Raw genomic sequence first — 23769 nt, 5'->3', positions numbered from 1 at the left:
ACACTAAATCAGTTCACATCATATTACCCACATATTTCATTTTGATTTGATTTGAAAATTCGAAATAAATAAAATGTTACACTAGGCAACAGATACGTTTACCAAAATGTTCAATCCACAAAAAAGTCAAAATACTTATTTCTGTTGTAGTCCACAAGTACTGTAGGCCTACAAAAGGTTGTTGAGTGAGGAGACACTCCAGGTGGGTCTATAATTCATTACAACGTGTGAGAATAACTTATCGTAATCTGTGTGTAATTGGATTCAGGCTTATCAACACACATGACCATTTAAAACAATCCTGCTAATCCCTATTCTTCTCAGCCACCTGCAGACAGTGTAGCCACACAGCACAGGGCTAACCAGCACAGTGAGCTGAGGAGAGACACTTCCAGCTCTTTGAGGAGCTATAGCATATAGACACACATCAGCTGAAAAATGGCAGCCGTGGACAAAGACGTGGCTGAGAAGTTTCTGGACAGCAACCCTGACTTTGCCAAGCAGTACTACGATACCAAGTTCCGCCCGAAGGTCATCTCGGACCTTTTCAAAGACAACACGACTTCCCAGGTGAACACCAGCAGCTTCCACGAGCTGAGCACAGTGGAGGAGAGTGAGATCATATTTGACATGGTCAGAGACCTGCAGGACAACATCCAGATGGAGAAGGCTATCTTCAACTTCATGAAACATCTCAGCTTCATGATACGGTCAGAGAAGATGAGCCTGTTCATGTACCGGATGCGTAACGGCACGGCCGAGCTGGCCACGAGACTCTTCAACGTGCACAAGGATGCCACCTTGGAGGAGTGCCTGGTCCAGCCAGACAGTGAGATAGTCTTTCCCATGGACATCGGTATTGTGGGCCATGTGGCCACCACCAAGAAGACTGTCAACATCCCAGATGTCTCACAGGTAAACATACAAGGCTATAGATCATTGTGGAGAAATCTTGCACTTAAAGGTTCACATTCCCAATAGCGATATGGCAACTACAGTTTACCTGCCCGTTTGTGTTACCTTATCAAGTGGTCATGTTCATTCCAAGAAATTCCTTTCCAGTGAAGAAATGAGAACTGACTGTAGCGCTCCAGTCAGATTCAGACGCATGGGCCTAGTGTCCTACTGCCTCTAGAGGGCAGCATAAGACCATCCTATTTGTGATACTACTGCCAGGTCAATCTTACTAGAGCCAATTCATTTGACATTTGGAAGTGATTGCCAAGCTTATTTTCATACTTAACATGTTTGTCACTCTACTCCGTATCCTCACTGTTGGGTTGGGCTTGCAAGGTAAGCATTTCACTGTACTTGGCAATGTGACAAATTAGACTTGAACTTGAACACAGTGGATGGCCATCACTGTCAATACCTGTATTAAATGATTTGGCCTAAAACGAATACATTTATTCTGCTTTCATATAAAACCATTTACATATTTTATTATAGTCACATTCCTATTATCCAGTAGACTTTCTTGTGATACAGACACATCTTTAATCTTGTTATTCATTTGACCAAATACTACAAACGTTCATTGATAAAATATCCTTTACCAAATACCATAAATACTCACTGATAAAATATCCTTTACCAAATACCATAAATACTCACTGATAAAATATCCTTTACCAAATACCATAAATACTCACTGATAAAATATCCTTTACCAAATACCATAAATGATCACTGATAAAATATCCTTTAACAAATACCATAAATGATCACTAAATAAAATATCCTTTACCAAATACCATAAATGATCACTGATAAAATATCCTTTACCAAATACCATAAATGATCACTGATAAAATATCCTTTACCAAATACTACAAACGTTCACTGATACAATAGCCTTTAGCAAATTCCATAAATGATCACTGATAAAATATCCTTTACCAAATACCATAAAAGCTCACTGATAAAATATCCTTTACCAAATACCACAAATGCTCACTGATAGAATATCTTTATACCAAATACCACAAACTCTCACTGATAAAATATACTTATACCAAATACCACAAACTCTCACTGATACAATATCCTTAATAATACAGAGTAGTACAGCCAAAGTATCATCATGATTAGAAAATGTTTCCTATCATAGCCCTGCTCATAGTCCTGCTCATAGTTATGCTCATATGTAGCAGTGTGTGGTAAAGGGAGACATATGACTCATATCAAGGATTACAGAGTTCAACCACTGACGGAGACTGTCAGATCGCTCTAGTTGCCTGGATTTTTTAAAATGGTAATTAGGGAGAGGATGGATCGAGCTCTGGGTCTTTCTTTTCCCTAGTGAAAGGCAGAGCCACCATTACTGCGATATGTAAGTGTGGTGTGGGATTACAGCAAGGCAGTCCCCTCCCCCGTTGGTCGGTCATGCAGGCAGGGCTGCTGGGTGTTACTCGGCCTGCAAGGGATAAGGCCTTTAATCTCAGCTGAATTAGAGCGATCCTGGATTATTTCTAAAGGTCATAGCACAAAGCCATTTTCCTCAAGTCAGCGGAATAACAAGAGAACTCACCTTTATTCTATTTAGTGTTGACCTGTAATGTCCTTTCTCCTTTAATCCACATGTTTTAATCATGATATATATTCACCAGTCAAGAATAGCCCACAATGATACAGAGATCAAACCATTCTTAGCGTTAGATGATATGTTAGGCAGTGAATTAATCTATTCCTGGATTAATAGAATATAACAAAAGCATATTCTGTTTTTAACATTGAGCAAGTTCCCCTCCCCTTAGTAGTGTTCTGAAAGAGAGTTTTTACATAATCAAATAATAATTGACCTTTTATTACCTTTGGGACTACACTTCTGCTGTCCCCTATAGGAGAATCGTTTTTGGTTCCAGGTACAACCCTCTCAGGAATGGGTTCTTACATGGAACCCAAAAGGGTTCTACATGGAACCAAAAGGGGTTATTCAAAGGGTTCTCCTATGGGGAGAACCGAAGAACCCTTTTTGGTTCCATATAGCACCTTTTGTTGTGTATTGTTTCACTGTGATGTGCAAGTTGGATGATCTCATCAATGTATTTATGGTCAAAAGTGTCAATTGAATGTATCAAGCTACAGCACATTGATAAATGTTTGTTTATAAATTCTAAATACTTTCCTGTGGTTCTTCCTCCAGAGCAGCCACTACAGTGACTTTGTGGACCAGATCCAAGAATACCAGACCAAGAGTGTCTTGGCTACCCCTATCATGAACGGCAAGGACATGGTGGCTGTTATGATGGCTGTGAACAAGATTGGAGCTCCACACTTCACTAAGCAGGATGAGGAGGTAACCTATCCCTAACCTCTAACCTCTAATCTCCAACCCTAACCTCTCCCTTCAGTTATACTGAACGTAGATGTTTCTGCAACAGACTCTGTTGAAGTATCTCAACTTTGCCAACCTGATCCTAAGAGTGTTCCATTTGAGCTACCTTCACAACTGTGAGACCAGAAGAGGACAGGTAAGACCTCTCTTGATTTTATTGATGAGTTTATTGACGATGAGGCCTGCTTATATTTCAGAAATTACATATTTTTCCCTGCTACGACTGTGCTGTCTCTGACATCTCCCACCCTCTAGGTCCTGCTCTGGTCTGCCAGCAAAGTGTTTGAGGAGATGACAGATATTGAGAGACAGTTCCACAAGGCCCTCTATACCATCAGGGAGTTCCTTAACTGTGAACGTTACTCTGTTGGCCTCCTGGACATGACCAAGACTAAGGTGAGGTCGGACATGAATCTCAACCTGCTAAAAACATCAGCATGCTAATGCTCAGGAACCACTCACCATTATCTCGTCATGTTCAGTTGACCTTTTGTTATGTTTAATTCAACATGTTGATTGATGTGGGTTAATGTGTTCCCCTTGTATTTGAGAAGGATTCAATGAAATAACCCTGTGTGTTGCAGGAATTCTATGACCTTTGGCCTGTGCTAATGGGAGAAGTGCCTCAATACGATGGACCCAAGACTCCTGATGGCAGAGTGAGTGACTGGTGACTTAACGGACAACAGTCAAATGACCCAGACAGATCTGAGACAACTCAAACATGAATAATGGTAATGTATGTCATTTGATACGTTATCAGTATTCAATCTCATTCCAATTACATGTAACTCATTTTTCTTCAGGAAATAAACTTCTACAAAGTGATTGACTACATTTTACATGGAAAAGAGGAGATCAAAGTTTTACCGTGAGTCATTTCATCAATGATGTGGAAAATGGAATTATATATATCACCTTATTATGTATGTGCTGCTTTTACACCCTTTTAGGTGCACATATTACTGCATTTGATTTGGTACTTTTTAAAATAGTAATAGTATAAAATCTCCCTCTCCCCCTGTCCTTGTCAGCAACCCTGCTCCGGACCACTGGGCTCTGGTCAGTGGCCTGCCCACCTACGTGGCTAAGGAGGGACTGGTGAGCTGGGAATCCTTCCCTTCCTAAATGAAGAATGAATGCGTCCGAAATTGCACCCTTTTCACTATATAGCACACTACTTTTGACCAGGGCCCATAGGGACTATAGGGTGCCATTTTGTATGCAGCCCATATCTTCCCTTCCCTGTACGCGGTATTCATGGGCATCACACAACCAGAAAGCCATTACAGTTTATTATGCAGCTGTCAAACACACACAGCCTGGAAATGAAATGTGCTCTTGCACTGAAATGATGGATAATTGCAATTTTGTGGACATTGTAACTAATCATGCAGTGCTTTTCCATCTGAGCGAGCGTGATTATCCTCTCCTCTCTTCCCCTCTCCTCTCTTCCCTCTTTCTTCTTCTCCCCTCCAGATCTGTAACATTATGAACGCGGCACAAGATGACTTCTTCAGCTTCCAAGTAAGATCCGTTCTCCATGATTAGTTCAGTGCTGTTGAACGCAGAAATTAAACAAATCTCATCTCTGCTACTGAAGGGGTTAGTGTCCTGTGGCCAAGTAGACTTCCATTATAGTAGACAGGCCTAGACACAATTCAATCCGATTAATCCTGCTATTTCCAACACTGAGGCAAAGACTTACCCATACAAAGTACTGTAAATATTAGTAGTCAAGTCATGCACTGCTGTGAATTAACACATTCAAAGGCATGTATGGCAGGTTTAAGTCAACAAATATTGTTTTTGTAATGCTATGAACCTATTGCGAAGTCATTGACGTCAGGTGGTTCCTGTTTCCTTGTCCTGTTCAGAAAGGGCCCGTGGATAGCTCCGGCTGGATCATTAAGAACGTCCTGTCCCTCCCCATCGTGAATAAGAAAGAGGAAATAGTCGCAGTAGCCACCTTCTACAACAGGAAAGATGGGAAACCCTTTGACGAGCAGGATGAAACTCTGATGGAGGTATGCTACTGTAAAGTCCAGAGCTGCTGCTACTGAGGGGGTGGTAGAGAGAGACAGCACTGAGTTAAGAGATGCTGCTACTGAGGGGGAGGTAGAGAGAGAGAGCACTGAGTTCAGAGATGCTGCTACTGAGGGGGAGGTAGAGAGAGAGAGCACTGAGTTCAGAGATGCTGCTACTGAGGGGGAGGTAGAGAGAGAGAGCACTGAGTCCAGAGATGCTGCTACTGAGGGGGTGGTAGAGAGAGAGAGCACTGAGTTCAGAGATGCTGCTACTGAGGGGGTGGTAGAGAGAGAGAGCACTGAGTTCAGAGATGCTGCTGCTGAGGGGGAGGTAGAGAGAGAGAGCACTGAGTTCAGAGATGCTGCTGCTGAGGGGGAGGTAGAGAGAGGACAGCACTGAGTTCAGAGATGCTGCTGCTGAGGGGGAGGTAGAGAGAGGACAGCACTGAGTTCAGAGATGCTGCTGCTGAGGGGGAGGTAGAGAGAGAGAGCACTGAGTTCAGAGATGCTGCTACTGAGGGGGAGGTAGAGAGAGGACAGCACTGAGTTCAGAGATGCTGCTACTGAGGGGGAGGTAGAGAGAGAGCACTGAGTTCAGAGATGCTGCTACTGGGGGGGAGGTAGAGAGAGGACAGCACTGAGTTCAGAGATGCTGCTGCTGAGGGGGAGGTAGAGAGAGGACAGCACCTGAGTTCAGAGATGCTACTGCTGAGGGGGAGGTAGAGAGAGGACAGCACTGAGTTCAGAGATGCTGCTGCTGAGGGGGAGGTAGAGAGAGGACAGCACTGAGTTCAGAGATGCTGCTGCTGAGGGGGAGGTAGAGAGAGGACAGCACTGAGTTCAGAGATGCTGCTGCTGAGGGGGAGGTAGAGAGAGGACAGCACTGAGTTCAGAGATGCTGCTACTGAGGGGGAGGTAGAGAGAGGACAGCACTGAGTTCAGAGATGCTGCTACTGAGGGGGAGGTAGAGAGAGAGAGCACTGAGTTCAGAGATGCTGCTACTGAGGGGGAGGTAGAGAGAGGACAGCACTGAGTTCAGAGATGCTGCTACTGAGGGGGAGGTAGAGAGAGAGAGCACTGAGTTCAGAGATGCTGCTACTGAGGGGGAGGTAGAGAGAGAGAGCACTGAGTTCAGAGATGCTGCTACTGAGGGGGAGGTAGAGAGAGAGAGCACTGAGTTCAGAGATGCTGCTGCTGAGGGGGAGGTAGAGAGAGGACAGCACTGAGTTCAGAGATGCTGCTGCTGAGGGGGAGGTAGAGAGAGAGAGCACTGAGTCCAGAGATGCTGCTGCTGGGGGGGAGGTAAAGAAAAGACATCACTGAGTTCAGAGATGCTGCTGCTGAGGGGGAGGTAGAGAGAGACAGCACTGAATTCAGAGCTGCTGCTACTGAGGGGGAGGTAGAGAGAGACACCACTGTGTAACTGCTGTATAAATAAATACAGGCCATTGGCAGTATCTGCATTGTGTATTGGTTAGAGTTAAAGCTCCTTTTGGATGATGGCTGAAAGTTAAAGCTCATTTGGATGATAGCTGAGGGTTAAAGCTCCCTTTGGATGAGTGCTGAGAGTTAAAGCTCCCTTTGGATGAGGGCTGAGAGTTAAAGCTCCCTTTGGATGAGGGCTGAGAGTTAAAGCTCCTTCTGGATGAAGGCTGAGAGTTAAAGCTCCTTCTGGATGAGGGCTGAGAGTTAAAGCTTCTTCTGGATGAGGGCTGAGAGTTAAAGCTCCTTCTGGATGAGGGCTGAGAGTTAAAGCTCCTTTTGGATGATGGCTGAGAGTTAAAGTTCCTTTTGGATGAGGGCTGAAAGTTAAAGCTCCTTTGGATGATGGCTGAGAGTTAAAGCTCCTTTTGGATGAGGGCTGAAAGTTAAAGCTCCTTCTGGATGAGAGCTGAGAGTTAAAGCTCCTTTTGGATGAGGGCTGAGAGTTAAAGCTCCTTTTGGATGATGGCTGAGATTTAAAGTTCCTTTTGGATGAGGGCTGAAAGTTAAAGCTCCTTTGGATGATGGCTGAGAGTTAAAGCTCCTTTTGGATGAGGGCTGAGTGTTAAAGCTCCGTCTGGATGAGAGCTGAGAGTTAAAGCTCCTTTTGGATGAGGGCTGAGAGTTAAAGCTCCTTCTGGATGAGGGCTGAGAGTTAAAGCTCCTTCTGGATGAGGGCTGAGTGTTAAAGCTCCTTCTGGATGAGGGATGAGAGTTAAAGCTCCTTTTGGATGAGGGCTGAGTGTTAAAGCTCCTTCTGGATGAGGGATGAGAGTTAAAGCTCCTTTTGGATGAGGGATGAGAGTTAAAGCTCCTTTTGGATGAGGGATGAGAGTTAAAGCTCCTTCTGGATGAGGGATGAGAGTTAAAGCTCCTTCTGGATGAGGGCTGAGAGTTAAAGCTCCTTCTGGATGAGGGCTGAGTGTTAAAGCTCCTTCTGGATGAGGGATGAGAGTTAAAGCTTATTCTGGATGCAGACTTAGAGTTAAGGCTCCTTCTAGATAAGGGCTGGGAGAAAGCTACTTTTGGATGAAGGCTGAGAGTTAAAGCTACTTCTAGGTGAGAGCTGAGAGTTAAAGCGTCTTCTGGATGCAGACTGAGAGTTAAGGCCCCTTCTTGCTGCAGCAACAGGAAGTGTGAATTGTTATGTGGATTATAATGAATGGACATTTTGTAAGGGTTTGTCAACTTTTTGGAAATTACAAACATTAGAAGCCTTTTTAAAACTCAAATATACTCCAAGTTTTCATTTCTCAGCAACAAAATAGAAAAACTCAGCAACAAAATAGTGATCAAATTAAGATCCTACATCTGTACTCTCATCCACTCTTGCATTTGAGATAATGCCAGTTAACACATAATACTACTTCATAGGGCCATTTCAGATACTTATCAATAACATTGTCAGTTACAGTAATCCATTCTATATGATAGCTTGTACCACATCCCCCTCTCAATACCATTTGATCGTGTCTGTGTGTACTGAGTGTATACTGAGTGTATACTTATTATGTTGACCAAGGACTGAAATGCAATAGTCTAACTCTTTCTCTGGTCATGGCAGTCTCTCACCCAGTTCCTTGGCTGGTCTGTGCTCAACACAGACACCTATGACAAGTGGAACAAGCTGGAGAACAGGAAGGACATCTTCCAGGACATGGTGCTGTACCACATCAAGTGCAGGACGGATGAGACCCAGAATGTATTGGTGGGTAAAGTAACATTATTCATAGACACCAGATGAAAAGTGCATTTATAACATGGGAAAAAGCCTGTCATACTGGATATTAGGTAGTCAGTCAATAGTGGAACGCTAGTTACCATCTGTGAGATTTAGACTGAGAGCTATTTACTGAGAAATAACCAAGGTTTTCCAGGAAATTCAGAAATGGATTGATATAATGCTGTTTCATCTAAGGTGAAAACTGATGGTGTGCTTTGCTTTTAGAATACCAGGGATAGATATGGAAAGGAACCACATGAGTGTGAGGAGGTGGAACTGGAAGCAATCCTGGTAAACAACTATTCTAACTAACATCTATTTTCTACTTGCTTCTTGTGTCGGCTGACTGGCTGACTGGCTGGCTGGTTGCGTGACTGGCTGACTGGCTGGCTGGCTGGTGGAGTGACTGGCTGACTGGCTGACTGATTGGCTGGCTAGCTGCCTTGGTAGAACCCATAATGCATTTTGTTTCCCTGTCTCCATACAGTCGGAAGTTCTACCACCCTCTTCCAAGTCGGAGCTCTTTGAGTTTCACTTCTGTGACTTTGAGCACAGTCATCTAGACCTGGTCAAGTTAGGCATTAAGATGTACTATGAGTTGGGAGTGGTGGACAAGTTCCACGTCCCCCGTGAGGTGAGACATCACTGATGAAGAAGCATCTTGGCAAGAGACATATGGCCCACACTATTGCCACGGCAGTGGGTTATAAAGCAAGGCTACACAATTAAAGGCTTAACAATTGCATGAGTAACATTTAATAACTACATCATGACAGTTTATGTTAATATAGATAATGATTATATACTCTCCTAATGTACAACATGTATTAACATAGTGTGCCAAAAACCATCTAGCTGTTGAGAGCTATCTGGTCTGTAACTATGCCTGTCCTATATGTGTCTCTCAGACCCTCACCAGGTTCTGTTACTCCCTCAGTAAGGGCTACAGGCAGATCACCTACCATAACTGGAGTCATGGCTTCAATGTGGGCCAGACCATGTTCACTCTGCTCATGGTGAGTACTTCAAATGGCACCCTATTCCCTATATAGTGCATTACTTTTGACCAGAGCCCGATGAGCCCCGATCAAAATTAGTACACTATATAGGGAATAGTGCGCCCTTTTGGATGCAAAAATACTTATAGTACACAAACCCTCAGGAATAAACACTTCACCTACAATACCTTGCACTGACACCATGGATGATACCATGACAGTTGATACATGTAATATATCTTCAAGCTGTGGTGGCCAGGTGATCTATCTCTACTGAACCCCTTACACTGATACCCTCCTCCCCTGTCATGTAAATGAGTTCTCCAAGTGTGACCCTTCCTTTCTACATTGTTCCTTCCTACAGTGGTGTAAAGTACTGAAGTAAAAATACATTAAAATACTACTTAAGTCATTTTTCGGGGTATCTGTATTTTTGACTAGTTTTATTTTTACTCCACTACATTCCTAAAGAAAATAATGTACGTTTTACTCCATACATTTTCCCTGACACCCAAAAGTACATTTTGAATGCTTAGCAGGACAGGAAAATGGTCCAATTCATGCACTTATCCCTGGTCATCCTGAATAGCTCTGATCTGGCAGACTCACCAAACATACATGCTTCGTTTGTAAATGATGTCTGAGTGTTGGAGTGTGGCCCTGGCTATACGGAAATAAATAAACAAGAAAATGGTGAGCTTAATAAGGAAATTTAAATCATTAATACTTTTACTTTTGATACTTTAGTATATGTTAGCAATTACATTTACTTTTGATACGTACGTGTATTTAAAACCAAATACTTTGAAGACTTTCTCAAGTTGTATTTTACTGGGTGACTTTCACTTTTACTTGAGTCATTTTCTATTAAGGTATCTTTACTATTACAAAAGTATGACAATTGGGTACTTTTTCCAGCGCTGCTTTCCTATAACCACAGGGAACTCTTCAGACGTACAGTAACTTAACTCACAGCGGAAGGAGGATAAGGGAGGGGGGTCAGGCTCATTATCAGCAGTACTCTTCTGCGTGGCTGTGTGGCTCAGCTCGGTCCAGGCTTTATTGCTTCTAATGAGGCCTCCAGAGCCAGCCATCTCCATAGGAGCAGGAGGGGAGAGGGGACTTAGTAAGAGGCCCATGTGTGGCTCCATATAGCCCCTGGTGGTAGCCCCATGAATCCTGGACCCTAACCTAATTTCCTGTATCATTGGACATGTGGCCAAACCTAACTTCCTGTATCATTAGACATGTGGCCAAACCTAACTTCCTGTATCATTAGACATGTGACCAAACCTAACTTCCTGTATTATTGCATTAGACAGGTGACCTGAAGCGTTATTACACAGAGCTAGAGACCATGGCCATGGTAACAGCTGGCTTATGCCACGATGTCGACCACAGAGGCACCAACAACCTCTACCAGATGAAGTAAGGGAATGACTGGGTTTACATTTTTGGGGTTTTCTTTCAAATAGTTTGACTGTTTGATTTGAGCCTGTCTAAAGTACCAAAAGGGTGGGGTATATGCCAGGTAAGCTCAATCAATCATAGCTTATGTGTTTGAAGGTAAACAAAGACTTTTATAACCCAGATATGCTCCCAACAGTGATACCTGGAAAGTTGTAGAAACATCAAAAGAGAAAGCAATGACTCATTACCTACCAATGGCTAATCAATTTTTTTAACACAATCTTCTGTGTTTGTCAGGTCTGGAAACCCTCTCGCAAAGCTCCACGGCTCCTCCATCCTGGAGAGACACCATCTGGAGACTGGGAAGACCCTGCTGAGAGACCCTGTGAGTGAGGTTTCTTCCCAAATGGCACCCTATTCCCTACATAGTCACCATGGGCTGAAATTGGCCAGTGGGTGGTTTTATTTAGCGCCCCCAAAAAAGGTTTCTGAGCAATAAATACAATTAAAATAATAAAAATGTTCTGACATGGAAAAACACCCGGACATCAGCTCCAAGTGATTTTAATTTTGGAAATCTGTTCCCAAGTATTACAACGCATAATGTAGAGATCTACACTGAGTATCCATGACATAGACTGACCAGGTGAATCCAGGTGAAAGCTGTGATCCCTTATTGATGTAACTTGTTAAATCCACTTCAATCCGTGTAGATGAAGGGGAGGAGACAGGTTAAAGAAGGATTTTTCAGCCTTCAGTCAATTGAAACATGGATTGTGTATGTGTGCCATTCAGAGGGTGATTGTGAAAGATTGGGACAGAAAATGTAAGTGTCTTTGAACGGGGTATGGTAGTAGGCGCACCGGTTTGTGTCAAGAACTGCAATGCTGCAGGGTTTTTCACACTCAACAGTTTCCTGTGTGTATCAATAATGGTCCACCACCCAAAGGACATCCAGCCAACTTGACACAACTGTGGGAAGCATTGAAGTCAACAGGGGCCACCATCCCTGTTGAATGCTTTTGACACCTTGTAGAGTCCATGCCCCAATAATTTGAGACTGTTCTGTGGGCGAAAAGGGGTGCGATTCAATATTAGGAAGATGTTCCTAATGTTTGATGTACTCAGTGTATGTGATCGTATATAAATGTAAGCAAGGTTTGACATTGTTATATTTTAGTCAAATATGACATCGGTTTCGGCTTCTTGCAGTCAATTTTCAGTCTACAATTATTTGTAATTATGTTACGCCCTCGGACCATGCCCTCAGCCAAATGTAGTTGATGATCCCTGTTCTAGAAGTTCTGACCTGAGAGGGGTTGGTTTCTCTCTTGGAGAAGTCATACTGTGAATGATGCAGTTCTGATGGCACAGAAAGTGCCTGGGAGAATCTGCCCACCAGCAATCCCATAATTAGGCAACCTTTCAATGTTCACATTATCACTAACCATGAACTGTGGCAGGCAGCAGCTTCTCATGTTTGTTATTTGTTAATCATACATTTGATTTACTATACATCTTTGTTGGTATTTGCGGATTCAACAGTACATGTTAAATATGAATATGTTATCACATTCAAATATATATCTATGTTGATATCTGTTCATCTGTTTCAGGCCTTAAATATTTATCAGAATCTCAGTCGTGCTCAGCACGAGCATGTCATTCATCTGATGGACATCGCCATCATCGCCACTGACCTCGCTCTCTACTTTAAGTGAGTAGCTACTGTCCAACTGTTGTACAGTGCCTTCAGAAAGTATTCACACCCCTTGACATTTTACACATTTCATTGTTACAGCCTGAATTTAAAATGGAGGAAGCCTGTACTGAATAAAATATATTCCAAAATATGCATCCTGTTTGCAAAAAGGCACAAAATCAATACTGCAGAAAATGTGGCAAAGGAATTAACTTTTTGTCCTTGTGGCAAAGAAATTAACTTAATGTTTGGGTTCAATCTAACACAACACATCACTGAGTACCACTCTCCATATTCTCAAGCATGGTGGTGGCTGCATCATGTCATGGGTATGCTTGTTACAAAAAAACATAATGAAAAAACATAACGTAATGGAGCTGAGCACAGGCAAAATCCTTGAGGAAAAATACAGTGCCTTGCAAAAGCATCCATCCCCCTTGGCGTTTTTCCTATTTTGTTGCATTACAACCTGTAATTTAAATTGATTTTTATTTGGATTTCATGTTATAAAAATATCAGAAACTTTGAACATCCCATGGAGCACCATTTTATCTATTATTAAAAAATTGAGAAAATATGGCACCACAACAAACCTGCCAAGAGTGGACTGCCCACCAAAACTCACGGACCAGGCAAGGAGGGCATTAATCAGAGAGGCAACAAAGAGACCAAAGATAACCCTGAAGAATCTGTAAAGCGCTACAGTGGAGATTAGAATATTTGTCCATAGGACCACTGCCGTACACTCCACAGAGCTGGGCTTTACAGGAGAGTGGCCAGAAAAAAAGCCATTACTTTGGTGTTCGCCAAAAGGCATGAGGGAGACTCCCCAAACATAAGGAAGCAGGTATTCTGTTCAGATTAGACTAAAATGTAGCTTTTTGGCCACCAAGGAAAATGCTATGTCTGGCGCAAACCCAACACCTCTCATCAGCCCGAGAACACCATCCCCATGCTGTGGGGATGTTTTTCATCAGCAGGGACTGGGAAACTGGTCAGAATTGAAAGAATGATGGATGGCGCTAAACACAGGGAAATTCTTGAGGAAAACCTGTTTCAGTCTTCCAGAGATTTGAGACTGGCATAGAGGTTCACCTTCCAGCAGGACAATCCCAGTGGCTAGATGTGTCAAGCTTATAGAGACAAACCCCAAGAGACTTGAAGCTGTAATTGCTGCAAAAGGTATCTCTACAAAGTCTTGACTTTGGGGGGGGGGGTGAATAGTTATGCACGCTGAAGTTTTCTGTTTTTTTTGTCTTATTTCTTGTTTGATTCACAATCAAAAATAATGTGTAAATCAAATGATACAAACCCCCCAAAAATACATTTTAATTTCAGGTTGTATGAAAAATGCCAAGGGGGTGAATACTTTCGCAAGCCACTGTACCTATGGCAAGGCTTGAAAATGGCTGTCTAGCAATGATCAACAACCAGCTTGACAGAGCTAGAACATTTTTAAAATAATAATGAGGAAATATTGCACAATCCAGGTGTGTAAAGGTCTTAGAGACTTACCCAGAAATTAATCACTGCCAAAGGTGTTCCTAACATGTTTTGACTCAGCGGGATTAATACTTATCTAATTAAGATACAGTAGTGTTTTATTTTTCATACATGAAGACAAATATATGTATCTTCTACTTTGACAGAGTATTTTAAATGTTAATCCCTACTTATGAAAAGGCACATGAGTACATGAGAGCATAGAGATTGTGAAGTGATTGTTTTAAATGTATGTAGTTCTGGGTTTGAGCTGTTCTTAACTATTACAGTTGAAGTCGGAAGTTTACATTCACCTCAGCCAAATACGTTGAAACTTATTTTTCACAATTCCTGACATTATCGGTCTTAGGTCAGTTAGGATCACCACTTTATTTTAAGAATGTGAAATGTCAGAATAATAGTAAAGATAATTATTTACTTTTATTTCTTTCATCACATTCCCAGTGGGTCTTTAGTTTACATACACTCAATTAGTCGTTGGTAGCATTGCCTTTAAATTGTTTAACTTGGGTCAAACGTTCTGGGTAGCCTTTCAAGCGTCCCACAATAAGTTGGGTGAATTTTGACTCATTCCTCCTGACAGAGCTGGTGTAACTGAGTCTGGTTTGTAGGCCTCCTTGCTCACACACGCTTTTTCAGTTCTGCAGACACATTTTTGGTAGAATTGAGGTCAGGGCTTTGTGATGGCCACTCCAATACCTTGACTTTGTTGTCCTTAAGCCATTTTGCCACAACTTTGGAAGTATGCTTGGGGTCATTGTTCATTTGGAAGACCCATTTGCGACCAAGCTTTAACTTAACTGTCTTGAGATATTGCTTCAATATATCCACATAATTTTCTATTTTGTGAAGTACACCAGTCCCTCCTGCAGCAAAGCACCCCCACAACATGATGCTGCCACCCCCGTGCTGCACAGTTGGGATGGTGTTCTTCGGCTTGCAAGCCTCCCCCTTTTTCCTCCAAACATAATGATGGTTATGACCAAACAGTTCTATTTTTGTTTCATCAGACCAGAGGACATTTCTCCAAAAAGTACGATCTTTGTCCCCATGTGCAGTTGCAAACCGTAGTCTGACTTTTTTATGGCGGTTTTGGAGCAGTGGCTTCTTCCTTGCTGAGCGGCCTTTCAGGTTATGTTGATATAGGACTCGTTTTACTGTGGATATAGATACTTTTGTACCTGTTTCCTCCAGCATCTTCACAGGGTCCTTTGCTGTTGTTCTGGGATTGATTTGCACTTTTCGCACTAAAGTACATTCATCTCTAAGAGACAGAACGCATCTCCTTCCTGAGCGGTATGATGGCTGCGTGGTCCCATGGTGTTTATACTTGCGTACTATTGTTTGTACAGATGAACGTGGTACCTTCAGGCGTTTGGAAATTGCTCCCAAGGATGAACCAGACTTGTGGAGGTCTACAAAATTTTTTCTGAGGTCTTGGCTGATTTATTTTCCTTTTCCCATGATGTCAAACAAAGAGGCACTGAGTTTGAAGGTAGGCCTTGAAATACATCCACAGGTACACCTCCAACTGACTCAAATGATGTCAATTAGACTATCAGAAGCTTCTAAAGCCATGACACAATTTTCTGGAATTTTCCAAGCTGTTTAAAGGCACAGTCAACTTAGTGTATATGAACTTCTGACCCACTGGAATTGTGATACCGTGAATTATGAGTGAAATAATCTGTCTGTAAACAATTGTTGGGAACATCACTTGTGTCATGCACAAAGTAGATGTCCTAACTGACTTGCCAAAACTATAGTTTGTTAACAAGACATTTGTGGAGTGGTTGAAAAACAAGGTTTTAAGAACTCCAACCTAATTGTATGTAAACTTCTGACTTCAACTGTATGTAATGTTTCATGTTTTGTGTGGACCCCAGGAAAGGTAGCTGCTGCTTTCGCAACAGCTAATGGGGATCCTAATAAAATACCAATCCCAAATACCAATGGCACCCTATTTCCTACATTGTACACTACTTGTGATCAGCCTGGTCAAAAGTAGTGCCCTATATAGGGAATAGTGTGCCATATGGGAAGCATACTGTGTCACGGTAACTGAGGATGATTTCCTCCTGTCTATAGGAAAAGAACCATGTTCCAGAAGATCGTGGACCAATCGAAGACCTACGAGACCTGGGATGAGTGGACCACGTACATGACGCAGCAGACCACTCGCAAGGAGATAGTCATGTATGTGAATTCCATAGGAGAGTTGTAGGTCTAGGCATATGAGGGTAGTAATTGCCCTGTGGAGGAAACTATGGAGGTCTTTGTAAGATTTCACTTTTCAAACGTAACAGGGCAGAAACTAAGACAAAACTAAGACAAGACAGGACAGACACTAAGACAAATATAATCTATGGAGGTCTTTACAGGTCCAAGACTATATTAGACTTCAACACAATCCGTAAAAAAATATGGGTTCACTAAGGTGTGGAGAAAATAATTATACTCCTGTCACAACTGATTTTCTCGCTGACCTTCGACCGATCTGGCCTTAATGGCCATGTACTCTTATAATCTTCACCAGGCACAGCCAGAAGAGGACTGGCCACCCCTCAGAGCCTGGTTCCTCTCAAGGATTCTTCCTAAGTTCATGCCTTTCTAAGGAGTTTTTCCTATCCACCGTGCTTCTACATCTGCATTGCTTGCTCTTTGGGGTTTTTGGCACTTCGTGACATCTGCTGATGTAAAAGTGGTTTTATAAATAAATGTGATTGATTGATTTATACTCACACCCTATCTGTCCTCTACATACACAGGGCTATGATGATGACGGCCTGCGATCTGTCTGCTATTGCCAAACCATGGGACATCCAGAGCAAGGTAACACAGATGTTTGAAGGATTAAGTTGTGCTGCTTTTCTCATAACGACACAGCATCTTAGAACATGTGGCTTTCAGCAGGCCACATTGAAAACAGAAGAGGATGTGAGAGGAATAGCAATTAGTATGGAATAGCATTTCTGTAATGCCATGTTTCTTGTAAGCTCTGGATTGCATCAGAAGCAGACCTTTCATACTACAGTATCTATTAAATCGTAACAGAATATTTCCGTTGAGGCAAGTGAGCACAAACTCACATCAGTGCAAATGTACTCTTGTTGCTATGGACATCATCATTCTGTAAGTTTCATAATGTTGGTCTGTGAGTGTTGTGTGTGTGTGACCATTCCTGTGTGGGCCTGCAGGTGGCGCTGTCTGTGGCTGCAGAGTTCTGGGAGCAGGGTGACCTGGAGAGGACTGTACTGGAACAGCAGCCTATTGTAAGAACTGAATGGGAGACTTGAGGAGGAGGAGAAAGAGAAAGAGAGAGAGAGAGAGGAGAGGGGGTAAGAGGGAGAGCGCGAGAGAGAAAAAGAGAGCGCAAGAGAGATAGGGGAGAGAGCAAGAGAGAGAGGGGGAGAGAGAGTGAAAGGGAGGGAGACGGAGAGAGATGGAGAGTGAGATGGAGAGAGATGGAGAGTGAGAAAGGGAGATAGAGAGAGAGAAAGGGAGAGAGAGAGTAAGGGAGAATTCCCATAGGGCATGTGGTGATGTCTATTATGTAACGTGGTGATTCAGATGTGGTCACTACAGCCGAGTCAACTGACACACCATTTTACCCAGCAAGATTCCTAGGAGTATAACAGCATTTGTGTCAGAACGGGAAAATGTAGTTTAGGTTTTTGATTTGATTGCTTTAGCTGAAGTCAAGCAGTGCCAAGTTTTAGTACATTTGTTCTACTAATCCCATGAACCCCCACACCCACCCCCTCCCCAGCCCATGATGGACAGGACTAAATCAGCTGATCTTCCCAAGATGCAGTGTGGTTTCATCGATTTTGTCTGTGCTTTTGTGTACAAGGTGAGTCCTTGTGTCTCCATCATAAATAAATAACTAGTAGTTGGCACTGGATACCAAGTAACTTAGATCTAGCTAGGATTTTGAACTTACACTTTCCACCTCCTCGCCATCTCCCCCCACCTCCTCTAGGAGTTCTCCCGTTTCCATGTGGAGATCACTCCCATGCTGGACCGGCTGCTGAACAACAGGAAGGAGTGGAATGCTCTGAAGGAGATACATGAAGCTAAGCTGGCTGCTCTGGAGGAGGCCAAGACAGTCAAGGAGGAGGCAGCTGTTACAGCCACCGCAGCCAAGCAGGGTAACGCACATTAATAGATACTCCACACTTCCTCTTTAGACATTTTATTTTTTATTTAACCTTTATTTAACGAGGCAAGTCAGTTAAGAACAAATTCTTATTTACAATGACGGCCTACCCTGGCCAAACCCGGACGATGCTGGGCCAATTGCGCGCCAATTGCGCGCCTGATACAGCCTGGAATCAAACCAGGGTCTGTTGTGACACCTCTAGCACTGAGCTGCAGTCCCTTAGACCGATGCGCCACTCTGGATACATGGTGGAAACTACACTGAACTTAAATATAAATGAACTGAGTTACAGTTCATATAAGGAAATCAGTCAATTGGAATAAATCCAGTATACCCTCATCTATGGATTTCACATGACTAGGAATACAGATATGCATATGTTAGTCACAGATACCTTAAAAAGGGGTTGATCAGGTTGTTGATTGTGGCCTGTGGAATGTTGTCCTACTCCTCTTCAATGGCTGTGTGAAGTTTATTGATATTGGAAGGGAACTTGAACATACTGTCATACACATTGATCCGGATCATCCAAACATGCTCAATGGGTGACATGTCTGATGAGTATGCAGGCCAACTGGGACGTTTTCAGCTACCAGGATTATCATGCTGAAACGTGAGGTGATGGCAACAGATGAATGGCACAACAATGGTCCTCAGGATCTCGTCACGGTATCTCTGTGCATTCAAATTGCCATCAATAAATTGCAATTGTATTCTTTGTCCGTAGCTTATGCCTGCCAATACCATAACCCCACCGCCACCGTAGGCACTCTGTTCACAAAATTGACATCAGCAAACCTTCTCTGTGTGCCAGTGGCCATCGAAGGTGAGCATTTGTCAAGTGAAGTTGGTTATGATGCTGAACTGCAGTCAGGTCAAGACCCTGGTGAGGACGACGAGCACGCAAATGAGCTTACCTGAGGCAGTTTCTGACAGTTTGTGCAGAAATTCCTCAGTTGTGCAAACCCACACTTTCATCAGTTGGCCGGGTAGCTGGTCTCAGACGATCCTGCAGGTGAAGCAGTCGGATGTGGAGGTCCTGGGCTGGCCTGGTTGGTTACAAGTGGTCTGCGGTTGTGAAGCTGGTTGGAGACGGCTTATGGTAGAGAAATTAACATTCAATTATCTGGCAACAGCTCTGGTGGACATTCCTGCAGTCAGCATGCCAATTGAAAGCTCCCTCAAAATATGAGACATCTGTGGCACATTGTGTTGTGTGACAAAACTGCACATTTTAGAGTGGCCTTTTATTGTGTACTGATCATGCTGTTTAATCAGCTTCTTGATATGCCACACCTGTCAGGTGGATGGATTATCTTGGAAAAGGAGAAATGCTCACTAACAGGAATGCAAAACTAATTTGAGCACAACATTTTAGAGAAATAAGCTTTTTGTGCCTATGGAACATTTCTGGGATCTTTACATGTTGCTTTTATATTTTTCTTCAGTGTACTAAGAGCATGTCTCTATGGGGACAGGCAAAACCCTAGAGGAAAACACAGCAGACTGACATAAACTTGGACTGTCTCTCCTTGATACAATGTACAGTTTAAGCTCTGGGGCTCATTCATCTTCATAAATGTGAGATCAGGATCTATATTCATAAAGTGTCTCAGAGTAGCAGTGCTGATCTAGGATCAGTTTTCCATTTTAGATCATAATTAATACGATTATATAGACAAGGAGGACCTGATCCTACATCAGCACATCTATTATGTGACGCTTTGTGAATATGGACCCTGTACTCTAACCCTGTGTTGTTCCCTCTCTCACACAGCGAGTGCAGCTGAAGCAGCGCCCCAGTCAAAGACCTGTGTTGTCAACTAGACTTGAGAGATACCAGTCCTGGACCAAAGTGACTGTACTAAGACAGGAGTTTTACGTTCCTGTACCAGATATCAGTCTACTAGAGCTGGTTAGCATTAGCCTAGCGTAGCCTTACAGTATGCTGAACTTGAGCCGGTTAGCATTAACTTAGTATACCCTTACAGTATACATAACTAGAGTGGGTTAGCATTAACTTAATATAGCCTTACAGTATACTGAACAAGAGCCAGTTAGCATGAGTTTAGCGTAGACTTACAGTATACATAACTAGTACCAATTAGCATTAGCTTAGCATGACAGTATACATAACTAGAGCCGGATAGCATTAGCTTAGCATAGCCTTACAGTATACTGCACTGTGCTGTACATTGACCTATATATGGTACCAAGCCAGAGGATCCACAGGATGAAGCAGTTCATGGACAAATTCAAACACAGCCTATTCCTGTGCAATGAATGTAAATATTTAGGTATTTTACTGGAATTTACCATGTACTTACACACTCATTAATTTGGCAATGTGAAATTGACTTCCTTAGAAATACGGAATTCAGTTAGCAAAAAAAGGTTGGGTATCATTTCCATAGGCTAAACATACACTGTATTCTGAAAGTATTCAGACCCCTTAACTTTTGCCACATGTTGATATGTTACAGCCTTATTCTAAAATGTATAAAATGACATGTTTTCCTCATTAATCTACACACAATAATCTATAATGCAAAAACAGGCTTTTAGAAATAAAAAACAGAAATACTTTATTTACATCAGTATTCAGACCCTTTGCTATGAGACTTGAAATTGAGCTCAGGTGCATCCTGTTTCTATTGATCATCCTTGACATGTTTCTACAAATTGATTGGAGTCCACCTGTGGCAAATTCAATTGATTGGACATGATTTGGAAAGTCACACACCTGTCTATAAAAGGTCCAGTGCATGTCAACTGTGGGACCAAAACCAAACCATAAGGTCGAAGGAATTGTCCATATAGCTCCAAGACAGGATTGTGTCGAAGCACAGATCTGTGGAAGGTTACCAAAAAATGTCTACAGCATTGAAGGCCCCCAAGAACACAGTGGCCTCCGAAATTCTTAAATGGAAGAAGTTTGGAACCATCAAGACTCTTCCTAGAGGTGGCTGCCCGGCCAAACTGAGCAATTGGGGGAGAAGGGCCTTGGTCAGGGAGGTGACCTTCCAGAAGGACAACCATCTCTGCAGCACTCCACAAATCAGGACTTTATGGTAGAGTGGCCAGACTGGAAGCCACTCCTCAGTAAAAGGCACAAGACAACACGCTTGGAGTTTGCCAAAAGGCACATTAAGACTGTCAGACCACTCTATTTGGCACAAGTCTCTGAATGTCCTTGAGTGGCCCAGCCAGAGCCCGGACTTGAACCCGATCAAACATCTCTGGAGAGACCTGAAAATAGCGACACTTCCCATCCAACCTGACAGAGCTTGAGAGGATCTGTAGAGAAGAATGGGAGAAACTCCCAAAATACAGGTGTGCCAAGCTTGTAGCGTCATACCAAAGAAGACACGAGGCTGTAATCACTGCCAAAGGTGCTTCAATAAAGTACTGAGTAAAGGGTCTGAAAACTTATGTAAATGTTATATTTCAGTTTTTACATTTAATACATTTGCAAAGATGTTTAAAAAAAAGTATTGGCTTTGTCATTATGGGTTATTGTATGTAGATTGATGAGGGAAAAAACAAACATTTTATCCATTTAAGAATAAGGCTGTAACATGATAAAATGTGGGAAAAGTCAAGGGGTCTGAATACTTTTTGAATGCACTGTATATGTACAGTAGTAGACTATCCTTGAATTCAGCAGTGTATCCCTATATTTAAATTGATATAGATCCTATGCTACCCTATCCTATTGTTATTAATTATGTAAATAAACCGGTACTCTGCATTGCTCCCTCACTGCAGAATTAAGTCCACAGCATCAGCATCACCCTCATGAGTAGTGAGTGTTACAGTGTGTGTACAAGGTGTGTGTGTTAACTATCCCACTGGGATCATACATAACAGTCTTACAAAACACAGAAAGATGCCCGACCTAATTGAGCACGGAGAATGAGAACTGATTGGCAGATGGAATCAGAGGGGGCGGGCTTTCCTTTACTGTTGCGAAGAGCCATGCGTCACCACTACACAACACAGTAGGTGACATAGGTAATCACTGTGCTGAGCACTGTGCTGAGCACCGCACTGACCGGGCTGCCTCTCTGTTTAACCAATAGGGGAGTTCTGCAGTCAGGGTTGACCCTATAGGGCTGTGGTGCTCAGTGAGGCTCCTACTGTCTCGTAGCCGCATAGAGGCTGAGGCTGCAGGGGGATGAGAGACAGCCAGTTAGAGAGCGTCACACTGACATGAATCACAGGCAGGCTGAGTGGCTCCTTAAGAGACACCATTAATGGGGAAGTCCTAATCAGTCAGTGCGTCCGTCCGTCCGCTAGGCTAGCTAGATACGTCCCCTTAGCAAGGATAACTGAGGACACAGACACTGTACACTAAGCAACCACCCCCCCCCCTCTCCCAAACCACTGCATCAAAACAACAAATTATAGAATCATACCAAATATGCTTGTGTCAGATGTGATGTTTCTCTTTGTAAAAATCAGTGGGAAAAGGTTGATATTGCTTTGCTGTGTAAGCCTTTCAATAGAGAAATACCATTTTCTTGCTTTCATGTGTTGTCATTACTGACTACTGTAGGTCAGAATGTGCAGCCTAGTATGGAGCCCTGCTACAAAGTCAGGCACTGCATGTATACGTTCTGAATATGCGCCACAGAAAGAAAGATGAAGATATTAAACTAGTTGAATTACTGATGTTGTGTGATGTCTCATTCTTGTGGTGTACTGTAACACATCATAGTGCCACAGCGAAAGTTGATCTGTTAAGACCTCCTTCGCTCCATGTACTACATGAACACCGGCTCAACCATTGACACATCAATGAATGCACAACTCATGTAATGTCATGTCCAAACCTTGACGTTGTTCATTAGGATTTTATTTTTGGGAGGCAAATCAATGAATATGTACTTTTTACAGTATATGAGTAACATTTCTACAGTTTAATAATGTAAACAATCTCTGAAGAGAAATGTATTCAGTTTAAAAGGAAGCCATAGTCTATTTACATGAATTAAAATATAATTTATAACATCAGATAATTTCCCCTATAGATAAATGTATCTATGAAACTAGATTTTAACAATTCAAAAATACTGAAATGCATTTTGTCTCTACATTCTCAACACATAGGAAATCACACAAAACAGAAAAAGACATCCAAACTAAGTGGTGTATAAATAGAAAAGAATAAACGCAAAGTACAACAAACATATGTAAAAATATAAAATCTTACTAGTATTTACCATATACCAAAAACTAAGTTAAAAAATGATTTTTATAGTCATTAGATGTAAATAGAACAAAAATAACTAGAAATAAAAAATAAAAACACAAAACAAACAATGTGTGCCCTTTTGTGTCTGTTTTTCTTCCACCAAAGACCCACACACAGCTAGCTAGATTGTGACAGTTTGCAGCACCCGAAGTAACCATTTACATCACG

General features: G+C 42.4%; 1 protein-coding gene across 1 annotated transcript; it reads left to right on the top strand.

Annotated features, from left to right (window-relative positions):
• Positions 1-344: 344 nt before the first annotated feature.
• pde6a (phosphodiesterase 6A, cGMP-specific, rod, alpha) lies at positions 345-23018 on the top strand. Its single transcript, XM_020503625.2, has 22 exons — positions 345-915; positions 3146-3298; positions 3384-3473; positions 3593-3733; positions 3922-3996; positions 4144-4208; positions 4372-4438; positions 4817-4864; positions 5215-5364; positions 8411-8554; positions 8795-8860; positions 9057-9203; positions 9478-9585; positions 10886-10995; positions 11275-11362; positions 12594-12694; positions 16271-16378; positions 16951-17014; positions 17380-17454; positions 17952-18035; positions 18165-18333; positions 20122-23018. The coding sequence occupies exons 1-22, from the start codon at positions 439-441 to the stop codon at positions 20169-20171; spliced, it is 2580 nt and encodes an 859-aa protein (XP_020359214.1). The 5' UTR covers positions 345-438; the 3' UTR covers positions 20172-23018.
• The last annotated feature ends 751 nt before the right edge of the window (positions 23019-23769 follow it).

This window comes from Oncorhynchus kisutch, linkage group LG15, assembly GCF_002021735.2.
Source record: "Oncorhynchus kisutch isolate 150728-3 linkage group LG15, Okis_V2, whole genome shotgun sequence".
In the NCBI taxonomy this organism is placed as follows: domain Eukaryota; kingdom Metazoa; phylum Chordata; class Actinopteri; order Salmoniformes; family Salmonidae; genus Oncorhynchus; species Oncorhynchus kisutch.
This window is presented reverse-complemented; position numbering and strand designations above follow the sequence as displayed.

Coding starts and splice junctions, on each gene's coding strand:
- pde6a (XM_020503625.2), top strand. CDS start 439: ATGGCAGCCGTGGACAAAGACGTGGCTGAGAAGTTTCTGGACAGCAAC. Junction 916..3,145: donor ACATCCCAGATGTCTCACAG/GTAAACATACAA, acceptor TTCTTCCTCCAG/AGCAGCCACTACAGTGACTT. Junction 18,334..20,121: donor AGCCACCGCAGCCAAGCAGG/GTAACGCACATT, acceptor TCTCTCACACAG/CGAGTGCAGCTGAAGCAGCG.